The sequence below is a fragment of the Tinamus guttatus genome, unplaced genomic scaffold, assembly GCF_059628265.1.
Source record: "Tinamus guttatus ecotype Peru unplaced genomic scaffold, ASM5962826v1 Tinamus_guttatus_pri_ptg000264l, whole genome shotgun sequence".
NCBI classification, from domain to species: Eukaryota; Metazoa; Chordata; class Aves; order Tinamiformes; family Tinamidae; genus Tinamus; species Tinamus guttatus.
In genome coordinates, this window is record NW_028288798.1 from 1,054,742 (window position 1) to 1,068,981 (window position 14,240).

At 43.0% G+C, this 14,240-nt stretch overlaps 1 protein-coding gene across 2 annotated transcripts in view; it reads left to right on the top strand.

Annotated features, from left to right (window-relative positions):
• The window catches only part of TULP4 (TUB like protein 4), a 141,986-nt gene extending 132,001 nt beyond the window's left edge, over positions 1–9,985 (top strand). For both annotated transcript variants that reach the window (XM_088527210.1, XM_088527209.1), the window contains 3 exons: positions 1,253–1,396; positions 5,645–8,223; positions 9,853–9,985. In XM_088527210.1, the coding sequence (XP_088383336.1) occupies positions 1,253–1,396; positions 5,645–8,223; positions 9,853–9,969 (2,840 nt within the window). In that variant the 3' untranslated portion in view covers positions 9,970–9,985. The remainder of the gene's footprint in view (positions 1–1,252; positions 1,397–5,644; positions 8,224–9,852) is intronic.
• The last annotated feature ends 4,255 nt before the right edge of the window (positions 9,986–14,240 follow it).

Here is a 14,240-nt window from a genome sequence, read left to right on the forward strand (position 1 = left end):
TATTCTCTCAGTTTATTTAAATGAAGAACAAAAGAATAAACTTTTTTTTTGCAGTTTCTAAGTTTCAGTAATTGTTAGAAATATTTTAAGAGGACAGATTTTCATAATCATTCAGCTTCTAAATTCTTCTTTATTCCAAAGTAATATTAAAAAAAAAAAAACTCGTTTAACATCCTGCTCAAGATTCCTTAAATCACTGTGTAGTGTTATCACATGGTCTTCTTGCTGGAGCATCAGGAACACAGTAGCCTGCATTAAAAGTAGCAGTTGTCTAGCCTCTTGTGTAGGGTTTTTAAGAGCTTTTTTGGGGGGAAAAAGTTTTTTTGACAGTGTTTCGTTATTTAGTTAACACTACATAATGAGGCCCTAGATTCAGAGCTACATAAGTAGATATTCTTTGTGACCATGTTGACTGTTACAGCAACTGCTGGGAAGAGGACCCTCGCAGGCTTAGCCTTCAGACAAACACTGTCCTCTCAGGATGTTCTCCTCCACAGGGATAACCAGTGCTACTGTCACAGGACAATGGCCCCTTCCATTTATTGAACTGCTACAAAAACTCTCATCTTTGTTCCAGCCACTTTATTTGTCAAGTCACTTGCCACTATTTATAAAGCACCATTCCTCCAGAAAATGGTCAGATTTTCAACATCTGTGCACGCAGTGACTGTCAAACCGTAATGTGTGTGAGTCAGACCAGAGGTCCCTATAACTCAATATTTTCTCCGTATAGGTGGCTGATATCTAAGGAAAGAGATAAATACAGAGCAAGTGTGGAATGATAGTTCCTTCAGATATTCTTCCAGTTTCCAACAGCTTGGGTTCCGGGGACTTCCTGAGCCAGGAGGGGTTTTGTTGTATGTAATTACCCTCAATAGACTTCCTTTCTGGCAGCTTTCCAGTTTTCCCCTCAACTCATATAAATCTATAGAATTCTGTGGTGAAAAGTTTCAAAATTGGCAACTAGTTTCCTTCCCTAAAAAGAGAAGAAAATTAGATGAAGAAATTTGTTATTTCTACTGGTTATTTTTAGTTCTGCATGATTATTAATCTATTGCTTTCATCCTGAACATGCATAGTAGTGCACAATGGTGTGGTTAAGAGTGGTCCCATAAATGCATTTATTTGTTCATTAATAAATTATATGAAAATAGTCATAGCTCATCGCTGCCTTGAGTTGATTCTTTTCGAACTTTAGATTCTCTCTGTGTAACATTTTTTTCTTTTATTTCTTCTTATTCTCCATTCCTAGTAATATATAAAACCAGTTTGCTGCATCTTCAGCCCAGGCAGATGACCATATATCTCCCAGAAGTGCGGAAGATTTCAATGGACTACATTAACTTGCCTGTCTTTAATCCAAATGTTTTCAGTGAGGATGAGGATGATTTACCAGGTAAGAATGAATGGGAGTTTTGTCATGTTATGGACTAAGCTAGCTGGAGGACTTGTGTCCCTAGCCCACTCTGGTAAGCACACAACTCCAAATTTCCTAGTCTAAGGGAGCACTGTAGTAACTGACTTGGAAAAAGGCTAATATGTTTTATGGACAATGTTTTTAATATATTTATATAGAGAGATATTGATAGTATATATACATATATATACACACATATATAAAACTAAAATAGAATCCATATAAATATATAAAATATATACAAATATAAAATATACTTCATATATTGTTGCTAACTTTAAAGTTCCCTGAAAGTCAGTCATCTATTTAAATCTTTAAGAATTCTCCATTAGGTGAAGCTTTATATTCTGCATCTTGGTAGAACAGAATAATAATATGTAGGACGCCTATAAGGGACATAAGCAAAGCGCAGTCTGCTTGACAGGTGCTTTGGTGGGAGGGCAGGTAAGGTTCCTGTATGACACAGCCACAGTTTGACAAGTGTTGAATGCCCTTTTGAATTTTTATTAATATTGCATCTTACAGAGACTGAAATAATTGTGTTCTTTAAACAGAGGATTACGAAGAAATTTCTCATTTCACTGAGACATAAGGTAGCAGAAGATTCAGGCAGTGCAGGGGAGACTGCAGGTGATATGCATTTGACAGATAAAAGGACTAGAAGTACCTAGGATTTCCTCTAGTCAAAAAAAAATAAATTAAAAATAAAATCAGCATATAATAGCCAAGAACTTAAGTTTCTGCTGCTAGGACACATTTGTCTGTAACTTCAGGAATGGGCTTCGTAGGCAGCCAGGTTTCATTAAGGAGGAAAAAGTCTGAGAACTGCAAAGCAGTTAAAACCTTGGGCTAGGGTCTGTCAAAATTAATAGAATTTTTCCCATCTGTTAGATCAGGTGCTTTTGCTGAAGGCACCCAAGCTTTTGCATGACCCAAGCATCAAAATAGCTCTTTGGACTCCCAAAGAGTTACTCATGCACTTGCAAAGAAGCTTACTCTCTAGTTATTTGGAGCTTAGCTTGCTTGCTTCACATCCACATAGTGCTTCACTTTAGGATTTCAAGAAAACAATGGAGAAATTGTTAATGGTATATATATCCTGTGCATAGGAAGTAGGCAGAATTTTCCAATATGAAATCTAATCCAGCCCTGAACAGAAAAGGTTACTTTGATTAAAAATAAGGAAGAAGAACTTTCATAGATATGCTCTCTGAAAGACTGTATGTAAAGGAAAAAAGTACCATATACTAATGGAGAAATTAGCAATTGCAAAGCAAGTGATGATTACTGAAAGAGAAAAACGTGGCAGAAAGTTGCTCCTGGACAGTGGAGCCTTTAATAGTGAGGTACTCTTGGAACAGGTGCTTTTCAATGTAGTCAACAATGATTTGACAAGACAAATGGACAATGAATTGGCTTAACTTGCAAATTATGCAAACAAATCAATTAAAAATCATTGAAGGAATATGAAAAAAACCACTGGATTTAAACACTTCATGATATTAAGCAATACTGTGACAAATGAAATTTTACTTGGATAGACACTTAATACCCCTGACAACGACATTTTAGGTTGTTCAAGTCAAGGTAACAATTAAATCCAAAGCCCTGGAGAATAATTTGCTAACCTCAGGCATCAGGATGAATGCTCAGCAAAAGCAGCACAGAATTGCACTTAGAGTCGGATAGGTTTACCTGTTGGCTGCCTTCTAACTGAGCAGAACTAGTGTGAAAATTTACAGCCACAAACGTCACAAACATCTACATAGCTACCATCTCCTACTGTGGTGAGAAATGTTGATAAAAGCCTAGTGTTATCAGAAGTGCAATTATAAGACATGGATAGATGGCTATAATTTTAATTTGAAATTAACTAGGAATTGGCTAGTGGTCAGAGGAGTCCTAACAGATCTCTTGCCTGATGTGGTCTAGCAAAACACAACTCTTCATAGAATTTGTCCACTTAAATAATCTTAAATGTGACTGTAGTCTATTTTTCTGCCAGGAACCTGCCAAAGTAACTTGCTGATGATCTTCCATAACTTTTATTCAGAAAAAAAAAGTGAAGATTTTTGGGTTTTCTTTTGTGTATACAGTATTCATCCTCTTCCCTTCTGTTACTTTTTATCTTAGCTTTTGCATCTGTGCTTCATTTGGATCTCCTGATTTCCCTATTACTCTCGAGCTTCTCAGTGATAATCCTCACTGGAATCAGCATTGGCACTGTTTGCAAAATGAATTGGAGCAAGTCCCATGCTTTCTGTTTAAAATTTACTGATTTGCTTCTTGCTTCACTCTCTCTTCCTCACCTCCATACATGGGCTACTTTCACAACCTCATCTTTTCACTTTTCTGATTGCAACTTCTCCAGACATTAAAGCTGTGCTTGTACTGAGTACTGTACCCACTTCTTGAATCTTTCTAGCCTCCCATCTATTTTCTCACATCATTTCCTTGCAAACCTTCTTTCAAGAACTTTCAAAAGTCTTTTCTGTGTTTCATTTCCCCATATTCTTCTCCTTGTTATTATCTTCCCTTTTTTTTATGATACTTGTTGCTTTGTCACACGTTACACTCAAGGGGAAATATTTCCCTTTTTTTAACTGTAGTCTGTATTCTCTCTCTTTTTTTTTTTTTTTAAGCTCATTGAGTTAGGGAACATTTGACTAAATATTTGTATGATGCCTATAATGTAGCTCTTCTGCTTTCTCTTTTCCTTCTTTCCAGCTTTATTTTTTCATTCCAGTAGTCATCAAGCATCTAAGTCAAAGCTTGTAATTGCTGTCAAATCAGGGCCAGCTCATAGAGTGTCATTTCATCCTCCCCCAGAAGCTCTGTCTAGCGTGGCACAGTGACTGCAGGCTGGCTGCAAACAGAGTCAGCCTGGGCCATCTGGGCCAACTCAAATTCCTTTGGGCCTAAACATCGTGGAGTGGCAGCCTTTGAGAAAGTCAGGAAGTCACAGCAGTGCCACAGGAACAAAGATGAGATGGTAGCAGCCACGTATCTCTGAATAGATGTTTTATAGTTTACTGATGTATTTCCTATTTAAAAACAAACAACAACAACAAAAAAAAACCCTGAAAACTAATGTGAGTCCTGATTCATCAAAACCTTAATAGGTTTGAGTGGCAGTTGTTGTATAGTTAAAACTGCACAATGGACGAAAAAAAATTTAGACTTATCTGGTAAATCCTTTCTCTGTGAAAGTCAGTAAAGTGAAATTTTAATTTAACTTCTAAAGCATCATTCAGGAAAGTTTACCTTAACATTGATGTTACTAGTTGATATACATAGGTTTTGTGCAGTAGGAATGGGAATGTGCATGGGAATCCATGGGGTTATTGAACTGATGTCTGATTTGTTGCTTTGAGGATAAGATAGCAGCCCATCATAATGCAACAGGGCACACAAGCAAGTGCTCAAAGATAAGCAAATAGTTTAAAAAGTTAAGGGTAAAAAGGAATGGCAAAGTCCAAAAGCAATGTAGTGATTTTTCTTGCAACTCGTTCAGAAAACAATTTTTACCCCAATCTATGAACTATATGGAAATGCTGCCACAAAATTTTCCAATTACATTTAATTAGCAACTCAAATGTCTTTTGCAAGCGCTGAAGAAAAGCAAAAACCATGCAAAGTACTACTGGAGGATAATTCCTCATTCTAGTGCTGAGGCTGTTTAATCTGGAGAAGGGGAGGCTCAGGGCAGACCTTATCACTCTCTACAGCTACCTGAAAGGAGGCTGTCGTGAGGTAGGGACAATATCTTCTCCAAAATAATTACTGATAGACCAAGAGGAAGTGGCCTCAAGTTGCGCTAGAGGAAGTTTATATTAGGTATTAGGAAAAAATTCTACACAGAAAGAGTAGTGAAGCATTGGAACAGGCTGCCCAGAGAAGTGGTTGAGTCCCAGCAGTGTTCAAAGAAAAGTGTAGATGAGGTGCTTAGGGACATGATCTAGCAGGTGTGGTGTTGGTGGGCTTACAGTTGTGCTTGCTGATCTCGATGATCTTTTCCAATCGTAATGATTCTGTGATTCTCGTGCATGCCAAATGCTTGTGTAACAGCTGGTGATGGCTCATCCCTCGCCACGCTGGCCCTCACGACAGCTGGGCCAGGGAACAGTGATGGGGGCCACAAGCCTGTGGGGAGGGAGAGCAGGGCCAGGGCGACTTGCGGGGTCGGGGCAGCTCACAGTGGCTGACAGGCTGTGTTGTTGGTTGCAGTGCCTGGCGCGCCCGGCGTCCCCGAGAGCAGCCCACCGTGCACCGTGAACATCCCCATCGCCCCTATCCACAGCTCGGCCCAGGCCATGTCGCCCACGCAGAGCATCGGCCTGGTGCAGTCGCTTCTGGCCAACCAGAACGTGCAGCTGGATGTGCTGGCCAGTGCGCCGGCCGAGGCGGGTGGCGATGGGGCAGGTCCCTTTGCCGCTGCCGGTCGCTTCCCTAGCCCCGGACAAGTGATCTTCGGGGGCATCGAGGTGGCTCGCGCCGCCCAGGCACCGCCACCGCTCGCCCTGCCACCCCCAGTGCCCTCCGACCACCGGGATCGTGGCGACCGCGACCACGAGCACCTGCCGAAGGCCAAGCCGCTGCTGCGGCCGGCGCCGCCGCTAGTGGACGGGGACGCCGTGGCATTCGGCGTGGTGCCGGAGGCGCCGCTCAACAAGATGAACCCGCCGCCGCCCTACCCCGGCACCATCCCCGCCGCGCCGACGGCCGCCCCGCCGCCCCCACCTGGCCCCCCACAGCCGCCCGTAGACCTCTGCCTGAAAAAGGGGGAGTTCTCCCTGTACCCGGCTGGACACTACCAGACACCCCTGGGCTATGAGCGCATCACCACGTTTGACAGCAGCGGCAATGTGGAGGAGGTGTGCAGGCCGCGCACCAGGATGCTCTGTGCCCAGAACACCTACACCCTGCCAGGGCCCGGCAGCTCGGCCACGCTGCGCATTACCGCCACCGAGAAGAAGATCCAGCAGCCCTGTTCAAGCGCCACCCTGAACAGACTCACTGTCCCGCGCTACTCCATTCCAACTGGGGACCCACCACCTTACCCCGAAATCGCCAGCCAGCTGTCACAGGGCCGAAGCATTGCACAGAGGCTGGACAGCACTATTATTCACGCCACTCTGCGGCGGAACAGCAGAGAGGCAGCTATGAAAATGGCTCAGCTGGTTGACGGTCAACGAGCCACTTTGCAACTTCCCCTGAAAGCCAAGAGCAACGTTGTGACAGCACAGTACCCGCAGAGAGCACCTACAGCTTTGTACACCTGCAGCCAGTGCAGCAGCAGTAGCAGCAGTGGCAATGGCAGCAGCAGCACAGGCACTGGTGTGGGGAGCATGGCTAATGCCAATGCTAGTAGCAGCACTTCCAGTATTAGTGGTCTGAGACCTGACTTAAGCACAGGCAGTAGCTCCCAGCATAGCTCTGTCATTGCTCACTCTGTCAGTACTTCACCTCTGGCCTCCCAATCTTCCTATAGCTTGCTGAGCCCACCTGACAATTCCCGTGACCGGGCAGATTATATCAACTCAGCCTTCACAGAGGATGAGGCCCTTTCTCAGCACTGCCCAGTGGAGAAATCAATGCGGCATGTCCCAGTGGCTTTGACAGAGGCTGCCATTGGTGTAAAACGGCCACCACCGTACCAGTGGGACCCTATGGTGAGTGAAGAGATATGGGTTCCTCAGGAAAGGACATCTCAGAGCTCAGTACCCAACCCTCTAAAACCTACTCCTCTCATCATTGGTCAAACTCAGCATTTGGATATGTCTCGAGTGCCATTTGTTTCCCCTAAGTCTCCAACCAGTCCCACTGCCACGTTCCAGACGAGTTATGGGGTTGGAGTCCCATACCCAGGAAGCTACAGTGCCCCCCCTCTTCAGGCAATGCAGCCCTCCTGCTCCCCTAAAGAAGCTTTGGCCCCAACGCAGTTTGCACAGCAGGAGCCAGCAGTAGTGCTTCAGCCAGGTTATCCATCTAACCTCTCCTATTGCCCTTTGCCACCCATGTATCCAGGAGGTAGCACTTGCTCTAGTTTACAGCTGCCACCGATAGCCTTGCACCCGTGGAGCTCCTACAGTGCATGCCCACCTGTACCAAATCCCCAAGGCACTTTGCCCCCGAAGCCACTCCTTGTGGTGGAGAAACCAGTTTTGTCTCCTCCACCAGCAGAGCTTCAGGGCCATGTGGGCACAGAGGTGATGGTGGAAACAGCAGACACCTTTCAGGAGGTGCTTTCCTTGACAGAAAGCCCTGTTCCTCAAAGGACAGACAAATTCGGCAAGAAGAACCGGAAGCGTCTAGATAGCCGAGCTGAGGAAGGAAACGTGCAAGCTATCACTGAGGGCAAGGTCAAAAAGGAGGCAAGGACACTAACAGACTTCAATTCACTAATATCCAGCCCAAGGCTGGGCAGGGAGAAGAAGAAAGTCAAGAGCCAAAAAGACCAGCTGAAGTCCAAGAAGTTGAACAAGACAAATGAATTTCAGGATAGTTCGGAGAGTGAACCAGAGCTTTTTATCAGTGGGGATGAACTGATGAACCAGAGTCAGGGCAGCAAAAAGGGATGGAAAACCAAGAGGAATTTGAGGACCGCTAGCGAGCTGGATGAATTCAAGTGTCGTAAGGCCAATGAAAAGGAGGATGGACGACTGGGGAGCCAGGGCTTCGTGTACGTGATGGCCAACAAGCAACCTTTGTGGAACGAGGCAACACAAGTGTATCAGCTGGACTTTGGCGGGCGGGTGACCCAAGAGTCTGCAAAAAACTTCCAAATTGAGCTGGAAGGACGACAGGTAGGAGGGCAGCAGCAAGTTGCCTGGGAAGGGTGGGTGAGCAGGCAGCGGGAGGAAGATGTGTGCCAGAACTGCCCTGTCCTTCTCCCGCTGCAGCGTGCTTCCAGCATGCGCTAGTTGCTCTTTGAGAAGGCTTTGCCACAGAAAGCCAGCGTTCAACATCTAGATTCAGAAGGACATTTAAAGTTCACTTTTAAACTAAATGTACAAAATATATCTTTTATCTTACAAAACAGATCTTTTGTCAGACCCAGGGAAAATAGCCTCCTTTAATCTCAGTAGCTCTCACTTCTGAAGGTGTTTTTTGTAATGGAGTGGGGAAAAACACAACGAATTTCCCCATTCATAGCTGAATTGAAGTCAACAATTGTGGACGATGGCTGTTTGAATAACCACTACTCAGTTCCCACAAAGATTACACAGGTTAGCCAGGCATATGCTCCTGGCAGCAGACAGCTAAGATAGAGATGATGGGGAGTTAAGTTCCTTCCAGGCCAGAATCTTGCCCTCATGGATAACCAGGCCTCTGGGACTGGCTCTTAATCCTAAAGGAAAGGCTCTGGCCCTTTCCCCTAAACAAGGTGCTCACAGGCTGCCTCTCAACAACTGATGGATAGAGGAGTCTGCAGATGTTTCAAAAAAACCAAAACATTTAAGGCTGTCTCATACTGGCCTGAGTTGGATGTTACTGCATTAAAATCAGGCTATTAACTGACTTCATCAGCAGAATGCTGGACTGAGACTCAGGAGACTTAAGTTTAATTTTCCTAGTTTATCTGTACCATCTCTGTGAGTTGTTTTTGATTAATGAAGACATTAATGCTCACAACTCCCACTGATCTAACTTAGGAGCTAGGTGTCTTAGCTATCGTTAATATGCCTGATCAACAGTAGTCTTTTCTGTCTTTTTTTTTTTAATTTATGGCAACAGCTCATTAAAAGGGCAGTGAGAAGCACCAGTTAAACTGTTTCGTCTTCAGTTAAGTGACCTTGGATACATGTCCATAGACAGCTGTGTTAAGTCCCCCTGATCATAGGCTTTGTTGAACAAAAGCCTGACTCAGCTAGCACAGGAAGCCTGCATTCCAGCTCAAGCAACTTTATTGTAGACAAAAAAAAAAAAAAAAAAAAAAAAAAAAAAGTAATCTGGGCTTTTGATTAAGCAGCAAATGATAACACAGTAAAAATAGACCGAACTTCAGGTGTTCCTTGCAGAAAACAGAGAACAACCTGACTGACCCTGCTTTGCATTTCAAACAGCTCGCACTGCCCTTGGCCACTTTGTTCTCAGTGTAATTATGTGCTAGCGAAGGTTATACAGAAGAAAACAGAACTGCCAAGAAAATTCAGCTTACTGCATGTGAGATGCTGTAGTCAGGAGATTGGTCATTCTGTCCTCTTCTGAAAGTCCCTTCCCTTGAAAACAAAAACTGTTTTCCTGACAGGGAGATGATAGGATCTCTCCAGGGCAGAGAATGGTATTTTTATGCAGGAAGAAATGATTCAGCATGCAAGTGTGAATGGTTCAAAATGTCTCACTCTTGCTGTTTTTGTTTTGTTTTGTTTTAATTCACTTCTTTTGACCTTGTTCTTTTTTACCTTCCCTCCTCCTCTTTGCCTGCCTCCCAGGTGATGCAGTTTGGAAGAATTGATGGCAATGCCTACATTTTGGACTTTCAGTATCCGTTTTCTGCAGTGCAAGCCTTTGCTGTTGCTCTGGCTAATGTGACTCAACGCCTCAAATGAACAAGCAGAGACTGGAGAGAGGAAAATGTTCACAAAACCATCTCAAAAAGTCCAAGCCAGAAAATGTTAGGGCAGTCTGCTTTAGGTGCGCAGAGGTGCCTGGGAACGAAAAAGGCAGTAAAACTGGAAAAGTCTTTTGGTGCCCCAGACAAGGGCATTAACTCTAATCAGTCACGGGGTGGAGGGTGGGGGGACTCTTTTCTCTTTTGTTCCTTCATTTGTTTGTTTTTGGTTTGTTTGTTTCTTTGTTTGTTTTTTAGCGTTCTGCTGGGTTTCAGAAAGAGCGGAGGGTTGAGAGCCGTTCAGTGTCACGTGGAGGTGTGTGGCTTTTGGCTTGTTGTGGTGATTCTGCCGTGTTTGCTACAATAGCTACGTAAGCTCATAGGGGGATTAAAATGACTGCTCTTTTTGATAGACTGCCTTATATCATGCTATTATTTTTAAAACAGGGAGCATAACTTTTTTCTGGTCCACTTTGTACTACTACTACTATTACTACTACTTACTGCTACTGCTACTACTGCTACTACTATTATTACTACTACATCAATGATAGCAGCAAAAAAAAAGGAAAAAAAAGAAGCTATAATACTTGAAGACACATGTTTCTTCTCTGATCTCTGTTAATAACTGAGCACCACAGGTACCAAGGAGGCTTATGTAGGTCAATGTTTAATTTATAAATAATGATGTATTATTCAGAAGATAAAACTGTTACCTTTGGGTGATTTCAATACCCACTGTATCAAAGAAGTTGATGTCTGCTTGTTTTGTGTGCTGTTATTGGGGATAAACATGTTTCAGTAAGTGACGAAAAATACAGAAGGAAAGACTTGTAGGCCTTGCTTCTTTGCTCTTATTGATCAACAGTATTCTTTGATTTGGCCTATGGTCGGGTGAGTACATTGTGATCGGGGTACCTGATAGGCCAGGCCAATACAGGTTCCTCTATTAAATGTGTTTACATTTTAAAAACAGTCTTTCAAGTGAATGAAATGGGCCTTGTGTGTTCAGTCTTCATAGGAATCGAGTTCCACAACATTATATCAGCACTTGAACGTGGAAGGAGACAGGAGTATGGCAGGTCATGACAGGAAACAATTCCATATTATGACTGACTGGAACAAAAAGAGTTAAAAGAAGAAGGAAAAATCAGACAGAATCATCATTTCTATCACTTTGCTACTTCAGTACTCTATTTGTGATTGTAGTTTGAGAATATAACGCTCCAAATAAGAGTGGGAAGCCAAAGTTTAAAAGGAGGAGGGCTTTTTCACAGTAGCATGACTGTTTCTGTCTGCAGATTTTTTAGTAGAGATCCTGACCTCTTGAGCGTTTCAGAAGGGTTGCTTGCACAGAAGAGTGATTGTGTTGTCCATCTGATGTGCACATATTGATTTTCTTTCTTTCCTCCATGTTTGTATTTTGCTATGGAATATGTTTTAATATGGAAATAGTTCCCCAGAAATACACAAAACCCATAATTATTCATGCTCTTATGTGGACATTAGATTACAAAATGTAACTGCAGATTTCCTTCAGTAATTACTCCTTTGAAGTGTGAGCACACTGAGATGGAAATAATGTTTGAGGTATCAGGGGCTGCTTTACCTTTGCTTTTCATCCACAGTTTAACTTTTTACTAGAAAAACGCTGTGTAACTTAGATGTCATTTTCTGTCTTTTTTTTAATCAAAACAGTAGGGTAAGTAATATGTTATACTTGATTCATTCTAGAGGAACCCATCACTTGCAACAGGACCCGTTCTAGTAGAGGTTACCAAAATGCCACGTGCCAGTAACTTCTGCCTCAGCTAAGGCTTCTGAAGAGAGGAGTGTCAGGGAGCTGCAAAGAGGGACGATGCGCAGGTCATCTACAGGCTGTGGCTGATCTGCCAGTGATGTGAGTCCATCTGCAAGGTGATTTCCTTGGAGTGAGGGAGCAGAGGTAGGGAGGAAGGAGAGGAGGAGGTAGAAGCTACAGTGTCTCTATTATCCCAGCTCAGCAGCTTCTGCTTGTGTGTGGAAGTGGTCAGGCACCACATCCCCCTTGGCATTTAACATATTGCTATTGCTTTTTTTGATTAATTCCGTTGAATTTCTTCAGTCATCTGAGCCCATTTGCCTTCCTTCTCACGCACATCACCTATTCAGTAGCTTCTTTGAATGACTTTATACTGTGTGGGGGACAGAGGAACCCGAATGGATTTGGTCCTTATCCCTTTAAAATGAATGGGTATTTCTGTCTTTGATTCTTGTGGGGGAAGCAGTGTTGGGTCCTTGTCTGTACGGAGTTGTATGCTGTGCGGGATGGTAGGTCGAATTCTCAGCCCCTAGTTCCAAAACCCAAGGAGGAAAGTTACTCAATTAGAGTCCTTGCCTGCCCAAGTCCGTGGTGACCAGTTGTACCCAAGTCAGAGTGTAACAGGTATACACTGAGCACCGTAAGAGCAGAAACATATCACGGGTTTCTACCCATTCTGTCACATATTAGAAATATTCAGCAGGAAGGACCATACTGCCTGTTGTTTTAAGTCAAAAATTGTTATTTCATGAAACAAGATACTCTACATGTGTGTTTTCTGAACTAATCAAAATAGACGGACTTTTACGTGCAGTTCCTTTAACCTTCCAGGAAACAGTATACCTCTTCAATTGGTTCCAAACCAATTTTCTCCAGTTATCAGCAGTTTTATGCTAACATAGGAGAACCACAAAATGGAACCAGATGAAACAAGTTGCAGAGTTAGTTATTTGGTTTCGTTGACCAGAGTCATGATCACACCATGACTGCATGGTGGTGCTTACAAAGAACCCCTGCCTGCATAGAAAGAGACTGGGTCCCTGCCCCAAGAAAGTGCAGATGATAAGTATCATAAATAAATATTATTTCCAGCATCCTTCTCATTTACTTATCAGGAAATATTATGGATAAAATATTGTATTTGGAAATATATCGACAGAGTTCCTTTACTTGAAGATTTTAGTGACACAGAGAATATCCAGTATTAGAGGTATATTTTAATCTCGAATATGTAGAAATGTAATCAAAATAATGGAAAGTAGGTTGATGACTGAGAGTAGAACTGGATCCTAAATTATACCAAAAAAAAGAGCGTGACAGTGCTTTTATTTTTCATGGAGGTTAAAAACGAGAGAAAACTTTAAAAGGCCGTGTGAAGTAATATCACTTTCATTCTGAAGATTACTTTTGCATTCAGCCAAAACAAAAGGAAAAAAAAATATATAGTCAAGTAGTTAAGTGCAAGTTTTCCATAGGTAGGTAGCTAAGTTCTTCTAGAAAGAATGGAGCAGAGTATTCAGAAATATATAATTGTTTTAAAGACATGGTCACTTCCAGGAGTTAACTATCATTTTCCAAAGCTTTTTTTTTTCAGTTGTGCAATAATTGTGACAGTCTAGGTTTTGGGGGGGGGGGGGAATTGTTCTTTGTTTTTTGAGTGATTTTTTAAAAAAATATAATTTAATGCAGATTTCCTGCTAATGTCCAAAAGACAAATTATTTATCTTGCTTAATGTAATAAGTGACTTTAGGGATTATTTTATTAATATGTATCTGTGCATTATACACACTTTCTTATTTATATTTAAAAAACATATTTTAAGTAGTTGTTTGCTAGCAGTATATTTTGCTGGAAGAGGTTAAGCGTGCCTATAGGAAGACCTGTTTTTGCTGGGTAGTGTGCAAAATCTCATAATGCAGGCAGGCAAAAATGCCTGCTGAGAGCAGTGAGCAGTAAGCTTGCTCTGGAGGACTGTGTAGATGACAGAGTGTAGATGAGCTCTTTGGGACCTGCAGAAATCTGTCTTTCCCTGCTCTGTATTTTCCTCCTGTGTTTCTAGCTATGGATTGCATCTGGGAGTGGTTTTCAAAGTCCAAACCTTGATTTGCTTTCCCTCTTCTTAGCACCATGTGCTCTCTTGAGGTGTGAGAAAGGGTAGAAGACAGGCTTGGTTTGCAAGAAGCTCTTGGCATAGCTTAGTAGGGCATTGAGCAAGGGCGAGGTGCAGCGCTGCACAGAGGTACCCACATCGCTTGGGATGCGCTTGCTGAGGCCCTGGGGATAGTCTGGGTGTAGATGCCCTGTGCTCTGCTCGGACCAACACACACCTCTCAGCAGGGCTCAGCTGCTTCTGAAGCACCACAGAGCTGCTGATACCTGGGCAGATGCTGCACAGGGCTGATGGGGCTGCGTCCTGACAGTGCCTGCAGGACCTCTGAGTCCAGCACTAGGGACCTGCTGGAACTGC